At 42.3% G+C, this 12,308-nt stretch overlaps 1 protein-coding gene across 1 annotated transcript in view; it reads left to right on the forward strand.

Moving 5' to 3' along the window:
- The window catches only part of DHX15 (DEAH-box helicase 15), a 300,859-nt gene that overhangs the window by 45,491 nt on the left and 243,060 nt on the right, over positions 1 to 12,308 (forward strand). The window contains exon 3 of the mRNA XM_085642340.1: positions 8,803 to 8,996. Coding sequence (XP_085498466.1) covers positions 8,803 to 8,996 — 194 coding nt within the window. The remainder of the gene's footprint in view (positions 1 to 8,802; positions 8,997 to 12,308) is intronic.

The raw sequence follows: 12,308 nt of genomic DNA on the forward strand, positions 1-12,308 counted from the left end.
TTCGGTAACGATGTGGCCGTCCGGGGCAGGGCGAGGCTGGGCTGGGCCAAATATCCGCCACAAAGAGAGGTACTGTCCCAATCAAAGTACTGTAAACCAGTAAACTATGGGGAAAAAGCGTCTCGACTCTGCAAAACCTAATGGTGGGGGAGTGGCGACCTTGGATTCGTACCTGGTGAAGGTCTCGACATTGTTAAATGATGAAATTGAAAGAACTGAACAAAGGCTTTCGTTGGACCCAAGTTGCACCATTGATTCCATAGGTGGAGATAGGGCAGAAGGCATTACCCCCCCTGTTATCAACTATATCGCCAGGTATTCCCCGGGCCCTTATTAGTCAGGTTAATTCATCTAGTATGCCCCAAGAAAATTGTGATCACTCCCACGTTGAACAATCTCCTGATAGTAATAGAGATGTATTGTCTAGTTTATCTCCTTCGCCTATGTTGAGACGACGTACTAGGGCTGGTGGGCTGGATCGCTCCAGTAAAGCTATACAACAGAAGAGAGGTCGGGTTTCAAAAACTATACCCAAATTATCTAACCAACCACCCTTAAATATCCATCCTTCTTTAGAGGATCGAACTACTTCACTTTCGGTAATTTTGAAAGAGAAACTAGATATTGCCTTCACCCCAATCATGACTAGATTGACCTCCATAGAAGATAAGGTGTCCGCTCTAGAGCAAAATATTTGGATAGTATCTCAAACTATCCCTTCCCTCATACGATTTATGTCTGGCTCACAGGAGTCTGATAGGCAACCAATTATTAAAAAGAGACAGGCGGAGAAAAAGAAAACACCTTCAAGCCAGTCTAATCCAGGTGTTCCTCCTGACAATGAGGGTCCAATCACCAGGGTAATAGATCTTGAACCAACCATTAGTGACAGGATAATAACAGAGAAAGAGGTCTCACTTGCTAATCCGGTGACAGATGGGAATGTCTCGGTGGCTAATCACAAGTCACCAATAGAGGGAGAACCATTTCAGTTTATTTCAGAGGCTTTCCCCTTGGTACTTGTTTTGGCCAATGCTCCATCTTTGGGCCCAGGTCAGGTGGAAACAACATCTACTCTTATTAATAAAGCAACGCATTGGTTAACCAGAACTCCTTCCCGCCCGTTATCAGAAGAATCCCCACTCTTGCTCGCTTCAAGAAGGAAGCCAAAACCTTCCTCATGGGTAAATAAGTCCTCCTCTCAGCAGATATGACTTGCTGCTTGATTCCATGACTATTGCGTCTTCCGCAACTCTATAACCGGACTCCATCGAGACCCAAGGGGGCCACGGTCTCGCCAACCCGAGCTTGAATTTTAAGCTCTCATGTGTGCACCCTTTGCCCCCATGCTCCCTCATTCCCCCCCCCCCCCCCCCTATATGTTATTTCTCTGCTTTTGATACTTTACTGTTTGCACTGTTTCTCTATGATGTTTTTTTCTCCTGTTAACCATGTAAAGCGCTCTGATACCCTCATGGGTCATGTTCGCGCTCTATAAAACACTAAAATAAATAAATAAACATGAGGATATCCAGAGAGGGTAGGCAACAATTGGCAAGTGAAATCATAATGGCTAGAAGGGTGTCATGGCTTGGTAATCAAAAGAAATGTTTTAAGGTCGACTGCATAGCTATAAATTTTTCTAGGCCCCGTGTGTTGACAAACGTGTTGGGTAATCTATTTCCCCCACAATATAGGGAGTCGATGATAAAACCCTTGACATTGGACTTCTTTTATGGAGAATCTGGACGCACAAAAAACTCACAGGTTTCGGGTGACACATCTGCACACACATACTCCAATTGGGAGGAGAATTGTACCTCTGTGGGATGGAATAAGTACAAGGAACAGGTTTGGGGCTCTTACTGATATGAATGACTGTGATTGACTTCAAATGAAATCCAAAGGTGGTAATCTCCTGAGCAATGGTGTTGCTACCAACCGGGCCCAGGGCAACAATACCACTTGCCAAGATCTTATTATATCTCCCAGCCCCCAAGTATGCCAGTCTGTTAATTTGGGGTTAACCCATGATGCTAAGTCCCCCCTAGGGATAAATCATAAACATAGAATGAACGTGGGATATAGTACAACGATTAGCACCACGTTAAATACCCAATCTCCCAAGTTTAATATATCTAATCAAATTTTAATGGAGTGTGACATAAAGGGAGGAAAGGAGAGCCCCTCCAATTTGAGTATCCCTTCACAAAAAATGGAAGACCTTACCCTGCTCTCGTGGAACATTGCGGGCTTGGGCAATAAGGTTGAATCTCCAGAGTGGTGTAGTTTCATAGACCAACATGATATTAATATCTTTCAGGAGACTTGGTCTACTACTTCTATATTTCGCTTGGGATATCTCAACTTTTATGTTCCAGCCACAAAAAAACTAAAGGGCTTGCCTGCAGGGGGATTGGTGATCTGGGTTCGACAGAGCTTGCGTTGTAAGGTTGCACAGGCTGGGTTTAGGGTAAATGATATCCTGATGATTGAATTAGAATGGCCCAATGGCCACAGGGTGGCCATTGTTAATGTATATGCTAAGGGGATAATAAGGGGGCATAGCTCAGAGGTAATTGCAGCCCTTGATACTAGGCTAGGAGCCATTTCAGAGCAGATTTTTATTGTAGTAGGAGGGGATTTTAATACCACCTACGAACCACTTGGCCTAGAGGACCAGGACCTTTCAGAGGAGCAGGACCTTAGATGGGGAGTACCTAAATTGGAAATTCCCGCAATAAAAAGATGGTCCTCTACAGCTATCCAACTAAAAGCGCTATGTCTAGAAAGAGGTCTTAGAGCAGCAAACGGTAGAACTCCCTCAGATATCCAGGGAGCCAATACGTTTGATAATGGAAGGAATAGTAGTCGTATTATCTCCTGGTGGATCTAAGGATATGGCACTGTCTAATAGACATGGTCATTGAAACCCGGCTGGAAAGTGATCATCGAAATTTCAAGTTCAAAAGGGGGTCAGAGCTGAATCCATAAGAGAAGGGCTAGCCACGTTAGATATAGTTGCTTCTAACCACCTGCGCCGGGTTAAGTGGAATTCATTGAGGATCCAGGAAAAATGGATGCGCTCAAAGCGGAGGTTGTGGGTGAACTGGCCCTACTCAAGATCCAATGCAGTGATCCAGGTTTTCCGACCATTATGATGCACATTCTTCCCTCTTCTCTAGACTCAAAACTTTTTTCTTGAGGGTTGGGAATCCAGGAAAAAGAGGCGCTGAGCCAACAAAGGCTAAGTGGTATAACACACACTGTAAGTCTGCTCGTCAAAAACCAAGCTTAGAACTAAGGACAAGGAACCCCATTAAAGTAAGAGAGGCAAGAGATCAATACAGATTTGTTCAACAGGTGGCGGGATTTGAATCATGCTTGTGCAGCTAAGGACTCCAAGCAGTTTTGGAATATTATAAAATGGGATAGAGGAGGATATGCGGAACCTCCCCATAATAATGTTGCCCAGACCCAATGGCTAGATTTTTTTTTAAACCCCAATATGCTCGCAGCCCAGGTGAGGAGGAGTGTCCATTACCACGGGAAATTTTTTATCAAATCCAGATCTTTACCATCAATGATGTTAGCCTGGCACTGGATTGTGTGACAGGGGGTAGAGCCCCAGGTATGGATGGTATTCCGGCTGATGTTTTTTTAAGCAACAGACCATCTTGGTGTCAATATTTTGTACTCTTAGCTAATGCTGTGGCCAGGGGTGCTCCAATCCCAATGTCTTGGAAGGGAGCAGAAATAATCCCGGTTTTTAAGAAAGGCGACAAATCCCTCCCAAGTAACTATAGACCCATTAGTCTCATAGACTCCGCGCAAAAACTGATGGGTCGATTAGTTCAAAATAAAGTGCAGTCTTGGATTGAGGAAAACACTATTTTATCCCCATATCAAGCCGGCTTTCGTCCTTGTACCAGTTCCGTAGACCAGGTCTTTTATTTTATTATGCTTTATTGGAGGAATGTGGTCTTAACCGAAGGGTCGCTTTATGCAGTTTTTGTAGACCTAAAATCGGCCTTTGACTTGGTTCCCCGCAGCAAACTCTGGAGAGTCCTTGATGAACTGGGGATGGCCCCAGAGTTGACTATTCTTGTCCGCTTACATGAGGGCAATTTTGCTAGAATCAGATGGGGGGCACAGGGGGAGGTCACGGACACATTCCCCGTCGAGCGTGGTGTTCGGCAGGGTTGTGTCATGGCCCCCACCCTATTTTCACTATACATAAATGGAATAGTTAACCATCTTTGTAGTTCCCCCACTGATGCCCCTGTAATAGCTGGGGAACATGTACCTGTCCTCATGTTTGCGGATGACACGATGATCATTTCAAGGACTCCGAGCGGGCTACAGGAGGCAGTTAATGCCTTTGGGGATTTTTGTCAGGAGCGTGGACTTGAAATTAACACATCGAAAACAAAGTTCATGTCCCTTAATCCACACAAATCTTTTAAAGGTAGTATTATTTTAAATAACACTCCCATAGAGCAAGTAGAGGCTTTCACATACATATTGGGTATTTTACTCCAGAGTAATATATTTTGGAAGCGACATCTGGATATGCCATTTTTAAAATTCCACCAGCATGCGGGCATTTTATTATCCAAATACAAATCTTCTTTCACTAAACCAATCACCCCTGTATTGGAGGTATATAACATGAAAGTGTTGAGTGCCACCCTGTATAGGTCTGAATTATGGGGGTTTAATAATTTGAGCCAATTATCTAAAGCAGAGAATAAATTCTTACGTACTTTAGTTGGCGTCCCCCAAAGTACTCCTACCGTTCCTCTTTTACTCGATTTAGGTAGGAAAAACGTGGTTGATATAGTGAGGTTGCGCCCTCTTTTACATTGGAGGCGATTTTGGACTACACCTGAACTTTCACATTATGCTCATGCTTTGAAGGATGTAATTTTGGCAGACCGATTCCACAAAATTCATTGGCTTAGAGAGATCAGGTCGCTTATAAAAAAAATTAAACGTTATTTCTCTATGGGAAGCACCGGATTCATCATCTTTCCCATCAAAAAAGCAATTAAAAGCCATATATTGGGAATTGGTCTTTTCAACACTATCTTGCCAATATGCATACTAACCTCACAGGCTGTTTTCTAAAATTCAAGTCTAGACCATGGTGTGAAACCTACTGGGATATTATTGAAAGTCCCCTAGATCGTAAACTGTTTTTTTTCAGTTTAGGTTAGGATCACTGCCAGTCAAAGCTTTCACATGTAAATGGGTGCAACCTCCAGATGACAAATGTATTAAGTGTCTGGATATGGTTGAGACAATTGTTCATTTATTTTTTGTATGCCCCCTTTATATTGGCCCAAGACGCAAGTGGTTGAAACCCATTTGTTCAAACATGGGTACACGACAGCATATTGAAGCCATGAGGATATTCGAATCAGATTGTACCCTTTGTATAGCTATTGCTGTAGCAAAATTCTTAAGAGGGGCCTGGTTTATACGCACACGTTTTGCACAATTCCCAGCTGCTAGTTAAACTAATGTATGATGGTTTTGATTTTGATGGCTTTTAGGAAAATATTTTTTTAGTGGTCATATATGAATTCTATTATGAATTAATCGACAACTATGTACAGTAGTTAATAATATTTTAACATGTGTAAGTCTTTGTATTTAATTGTTTTGTGATATATGTATTGTTTGTGCTTTTATGACATGTTGTCGAATAAAGCTATTCGTGATTCGTAATCTACGGATTCTGTCCCCACCCCTATTTGAGGGAGGAACCCGATCAAGCACAAAGAATCGTAATGGGTTTCGATTGCTATTATGCATTTCTTCAAAGTGTCGTGCTATTGGGGACAGTTTGTCTCTGTTCTGTATTGCCCTCATGTGTTCTAGGATGTGCTTTTTCGCAGCAAACCTCGTGCTTCCCACAAGTAAGATATTTCTCAATTGTTCGCTCAGAGTCCAATATAGGATAATATACAGTTTTAACATTGGAACTATATTTACATGCTTTACAACACAGTTTTAACATTGGAACTATATTTACATGCTTTACAAGACATGCAAACATAGAACCCTTGGATATCCCTGTTGGTTATTTTCACTTGAGTAACATGTATGCATAGCCTATCCTTCAGGGAATTAGCTTTCCTTTAAGTGATGTCAGGGGAATGATTGACAGCACCTTCCAAAGTTCGGTTTTTAGAATTTTCCAGTGTTTATTTAAACACTTGCGTAAACTAGCCGAGTTCGAATTGTAAGTAGTAATATACCTGATAACATGCTCACCCTCTTGATTTTCTTTTTATTCGGGGGATAGTAACTCAGTCTGGGTAAAGTTTGCAGCTTTCTTTGATGGGCTTCTTTGATCGAATTGTGACTATACCCCCTTTCTTGGAATCTGTCATACACTCGCATTCCATTTTGAAATCTGAATCAGTACTACAATTTCTCCGGGCCCGGAGAAATTCCCCATATGGTATTCTGCGAATCAGTGTCCTGGGGTGGCTGCTTTCAGCGTGCAACAGAGTGTTGCCTGCTGTTTCCTTGCGGTAGAGTCTCGTAGTTCGTTTATTATTGACTATTCTTATTTGTAAGTCCAGAAATTCAATACTTGAGTCACTCATCTTACTCACAAATTGTAAGTTAACCTCATTCTCATTCAGGATGGAGATAAACTCATTCGGTTGATCTACACTCCTATTCCAGATGATAAAAAGATCAATATATCTCAGCCATGAAATCACATGACTGCGATAATGGCACTGTAGAGGTTGGCATAACTGGGAGCAAAGCAGGTGCCCATAGCTGTGCCCTGGTTCTGTCTATAGAAGACATCATTGAAAATAAAAAAAATATTTACAAGGCAGATTTGAATAATCTGTAAAACCATCTCATTGTGTTAAAGAAAAGAGAGGGACCGGGATTTCAGGAAGTATTTACAAGCTTGAATACCATTCTCATGTTTTATAGAGGTGTACAGACTGCACACATCAAGGATAATTAGTAAAAAACCTTCCTGCCAACTGATGTCTCTGATTTTATTAAGAAAATCCTTGCTATCTTTTAAGATGACAACATCTTTACATATGGATGTAAAAAATAGTCAATATATTGTGATGTAAAAAATAGTCAATATATTGTGATGTTTTCTCCAACAGGGAACCCATTGAGGATACAATGGGTCTCCCTGGTGGTTTCAGAGGATCTTTATGCAATTTAGGCAAAAGATAAAATATTGCCACCTTGGGAGTGCGATTAAAGAGAAAGGAGTATTCATCCCACTCCAAAATACCCCGCGAATGCTGTTCCTTTAGCATATTCTGGTATATAGAGTTGGACTTCTCCACCCTATATTATATTATAATATATATATATATATATATATATATATCATATTTTTGAATCTATATGTTAAACATTTAAATCAATAGCCGTATGATATCTGACTTTCGGCTTTTCTTGTTAATTAGGTAACAGTTCTTCATGAAACAGACGGACCTGTGATTTCGTCTGCATCTCATATCCTTTTTTATTTGTATCACTTTCACAATAGCAGCAGCATCATTTTAGGTCCTTACGAAAGCCCTGTCCACGTATGGACTTTTGAGGCTGATACATGTTGACCATTATTATCCACCACACCAAAGCGGTTTAAATCCATACCACTGGTGCACTGTTTTTTAATCCTGGCAGTCGGCATATCTGAATTAAATTACTTTTTTATGCTCATTAGCCAGTTTTAGCTTTCACTTCCCTCACACTTTCTTTTTGTTTGCACTGTGCCCTCACTCACACTAGTTCTTTACATATGTGGGTTTAGTACACCCTGCAAACTCCTAAAACATCCCAGAGCTCCTCTGTCTCAGAGAGGGGGTTGTAGCCCTCAGAGGAACTAGGAGTTTTCTTAGGGAGGAGAATCCCATATGATGAAGCATGTCACCTTTGGTGAGTGAGGGATTTCGTCCTGTAAAGGGATCTGCCCACAGTTGGCTCTGTGAGCACTAGTCAATGATTCTGTTGATTTAATCAGTCACTACACGAGTGGTTTTTGCCACACACCTTTTTCATCACCTCTTCTAATTTAGACCAAAGGATTTCATACTGTTTTGTATCTAATTAATTGGGGATAGAATCTTATGCGGTCTCTAAATTATCCCTAAGACCCTCCATTTTGAACTTTTATGTTTATTAGTACTCCTAACTTGCTGCCGGAGTTTGTCATCCCAAGTACTTCTAACTGACGGCACGTACACTTATCTATGTTTTCATTTTAAGTGTCCAATTTATTGACTTTGCCACGGCTTGTTTACGGTGGAGAAAAAAGTGCACTGATTTATTATTACTTGTAAAATCAAGATCTCTGTAACTCTCAGCTGGATATTTTTATAAATTGGTGTCTGATTTCTTGAGTGTTGTCAATTTTGGTGCTGTTTAAATGTTTAACATTTGTTCCTCTGTGTAATCCTTGCTGCTCAGTGCCACAACTACCCAGGATTGAGCTGAGGGTTTGACAGACTAAACCCAAGGGTCCTAATAGGTTTTGTTAAGTGTATTACACTGTGAGGTTGCAGTACCACACCATATAATACATCCTATTTCCTCAGTCTGTTACGGACACTTAGTATTCTTTATATTTGGCATTGGTGGTAGATAAAGGGAGAAGAAAGAAGTCTTTACCTCGGTGTTCATGACACTGTAGAATGCATGTCCATTTCAAACAGAGTAATCATCCTATTTGTGCATTCACTTAAAATCTAACCCATTTTGTTATTAACTAATTCTGTTCTTTTTTTGTCATCGGAGTAGATCCCACAGTGGTGTGTTGACTATATGCGGTCCTTACCTGGCATAAAGAGGGCTGTGGCCTGCACCCAGCCCAGAAGAGTAGCTGCAATGAGTGTTGCACAAAGAGTTGCTGATGAAATGGATGTCATGTTGGGACAGGAAGTTGGTTATTCCATTCGATTTGAAGACTGCAGTAGTGCAAAAACTATTCTGAAGTAGGTATTCAATATTTTTTTTTCAGTGAAGCTGCATTCCACCATGTTCAAGAATACTTCACATAATGTTTAGCATTGAAAGGTGTTCTGTGGATGAGAAATATCCTGTTTTTTGTTTTTACTTTGATTATTCATTATTTTCTCACAAGTAATTCTTGAGTGTTAAAATGAGTTTAGTCATAGAGTGAAAAAGTGCCACTTTTGCATGGTTAGCCCTCCACATTTTGCCTGGTTTTGATTTGGTTACAAATGTAGGGCACAGGGTCCCTGCCAACCAGGTTCCCTGTGCCAGTGCTCCTTCCCCAAAAATAAACCCCCAATTGGTATGTCTGCCCTCTAAGTCCCTAGTAAATAGTACCCTGGGCACTGCGGGCCGGGGGGCTGAAGAGGGTCCCTTCAGACCCTCCTCCTGGGACAATGCCACTGAGGAAGAAAACTACAATGTCGACATGGCACCCTGCCTGGGGGATATGCCAGCTACCACTCTTAACCGCATAGGTTAGTCACCCCTCTGGCAGGCCTCACAGCCCTAAGGCAAGGTGCATTATACTACAGATGCATGAGCAGATATACCTCTACCCATTTCCGAATATTGTAAGTGCCAGGGAAGCCATAGAGAATACATGGGCTGGGAACTCGAGCTCCACAGCACTATGATGGCTTCACTGGATAAAGGAGCATTTGGTACCAAAGTACTCCTTTCAATAAATCCACACTGATGCCATTGTGGGATTTGTTGTACCATGTACCACCTCAGAGGTGCTCCCTGAATCCCTACCAACCCTGGTGTGGTCTCTGACCGGCTGTAGGCAGCCACCACCAGACCTGTTTTTGGACCCCTGGGTAAAAAGCTCTGTGGGACCAAAAGCAATGGACATCCTGGGCAGAAGGTTGTCTCCTCCAAAAAAGGAAGATTAATGCCTCTTCCAAAAAAGGATGGACCAGTGCTCCAAGAGGGCAGCTTCAAAGGACTGTTGCCTTTGTAATTTGACCCCCAGCGTTTGCTGTTAACAGCAGATGGCAGCCTCTGGTTTACATCCCCACTTTGACTGTGAAAACCGGCATGAAAATTTAGACTGGAGGTGTCCCTGACCTCGTGTCCGGCGTTGACTGACCTCTCCTGCCCTCCACGATGCTTCCTGCAGTGTGAATCCAGAGACTCCCCCGACTGGCTCTGGTAAGAAGACTATGATGTCGAAAGGTACCCCTGCACAGGAACAAACTGTGCTCCCTACATCACAACTATGTTGGTCTTCCTCATGCAACTTCCGGTGTCACGCCTGCAGCCTCTTTGCTGAAAGAAGAATCCCCATTGAAAAGCATTAGGAGCCCAACCTCGAATTTGCACCCTGCACCTGGCTGCCCCTATGCTGCTGGTGGTGTATGCTAACCACCAAATCTTGGCCCCGCCAAATCGATTTACCTACCTGCAAGCAGTGTGGCTCCAGGCACCCCCTGTCCTGTCTCCATTGGAAAGCATTGGGTTGAACTCCGATTTTGACCTCTGCAGCCGGCCGCCCCTGTGCTGCTGGTCGTGCAGTTTTGCTACTTACCTGACCCCTTCCTCTTACTGACCTTTAGCTCGAAGACTGGGATTGTAAGTTAAATACTTGCATGTTTAACCACAACATTGTTTTCCCCATATGATAACATTGGACTGTGTGAAAGTTCTTGTATATTTTTTATGGGGTGAAAAGTAATTTGAGTTAAAAACATACCTCCCTAATTATGAATATCTGGGTTTTAAAATAAAGTATAAACCAAGTATAATTTTATGTAACTGATCTGGATCTCCTTGAGTCGTGTCCAATATTAATCACTGTTGTGCAATAAATGTCTTGCTCTCCTCTGTGTTAGGCCGAAGGCTGATAACCCACACTAACCGAAAAAGAGCACTTTGGGTTTTACATTGAGCCCTGTACACTTTTGGGGAACCCTTGAACTCTATGCACTGTATTACCACCATGTTACAATATCTTATACAGAGCAGCGGCCTACCCTTATAAATGCCAGATAACCGGGATTGCAGAGCGGAGTCTTGCTAAAGAGCATCTACCATCATGGCCTCGTAAGCCACGCCTACTGCTGGCAATATTATTAGTGTCCATTTCTGTTTTCCCTAATTTGTTCTTGGTTGCAATAATAGAGGTGTTCTGTCTTTTAACCTTTAGGTAGTTTGCTAGGAATTTCCTGGCTTTGTTGAATTCATATAGTATTATTGCCTTGTCAGTATTCAGCCATATGTGAGCTCTCTCGCTTATTGGTTGTACAGATATGGTAGGGTTTTCAGTTTATCAATCATTTCGGGGGGGGGGGGGGGGGGAGTGTTTGGAGATTAGAAGGCACTCAAGCTGTTTTCTTTAGATTCTAATCCTTCAAGTTTTTTGTTGGCTATTTTGTTTTTCTTGGCCATAATACTTATCATTCTGTCCACGATTGTCGCTTTCATGGCTTCCTAGAGTGTTTTCTGAAGAGATCTTCAGGGAGGCTGTTATCATTAATTAGTTTAGTGATTGCAGCACACATTTCTTCCCTGCTGCTTTGGTCACTTAATACCGTCGCGTACACGGGTCCTAGTCTATCTGGATTTTAGGTGTTGGATATTGAATTGTCTAGTGAGATACAGGCATGGTCCAAGATAATGATGGGTTCAGTCTTGGGATTAGAGCAGGAAGAAGTATGTTACTGGTTAGTCGAGATGTAATCTATTTGTGAATGGGGACTAGATTTGTGATAGTAGGTGAATTCGCTGCCTGTGGGATTGAATAGCCTCCATATGTCAGTTAGGTTGTGTGCTAAGCATACGTTTTTCATTTGGTTGTGGGATTTTCCTGGTCTGAGCTTGCATGGGGCAAGTCTGTTTAACAACGGGTCCATTCGTAGACAAAAGTCTACTCCTAATAGAATATTGGAGCCATTAGGAATTACATTTAGTCTTTTATTTAGTTTGGCCCCGAATAAGGGTCAATAGGAAGTTGGCACATAATTACTTAAGATTAAATACTTCCTGTGGGAATATCGCCTATTAATTTGATTTAATTTGTGAAGCATGAGGTGTGCCAAAGGGCGTCTTAGCGCTGCCTGCAAACTGAAAAGAAACAAATCAGCTCTACAACAATCAATCATAGCATTTGTAAAGCGCACTACATACCCGTGAGGGTCTCAAGGCGTGGGGGGGCTGCTACTGTTAGAAGAGCCAGGTCTTGAAGTCTTCTGAAGGTCAGAAGGTCTTCGGTCTGCCGCAGGCGGATGGGGAGGGTGTTCCATGTCTTGGCGGCGAGGTGGGAGAATGATCTGCCGCCGGCGGTCACG

Source organism: Triturus cristatus, chromosome 2_2 (genome assembly GCF_964204655.1).
Source record: "Triturus cristatus chromosome 2_2, aTriCri1.1, whole genome shotgun sequence".
NCBI lineage: Eukaryota > Metazoa > Chordata > Amphibia > Caudata > Salamandridae > Triturus > Triturus cristatus.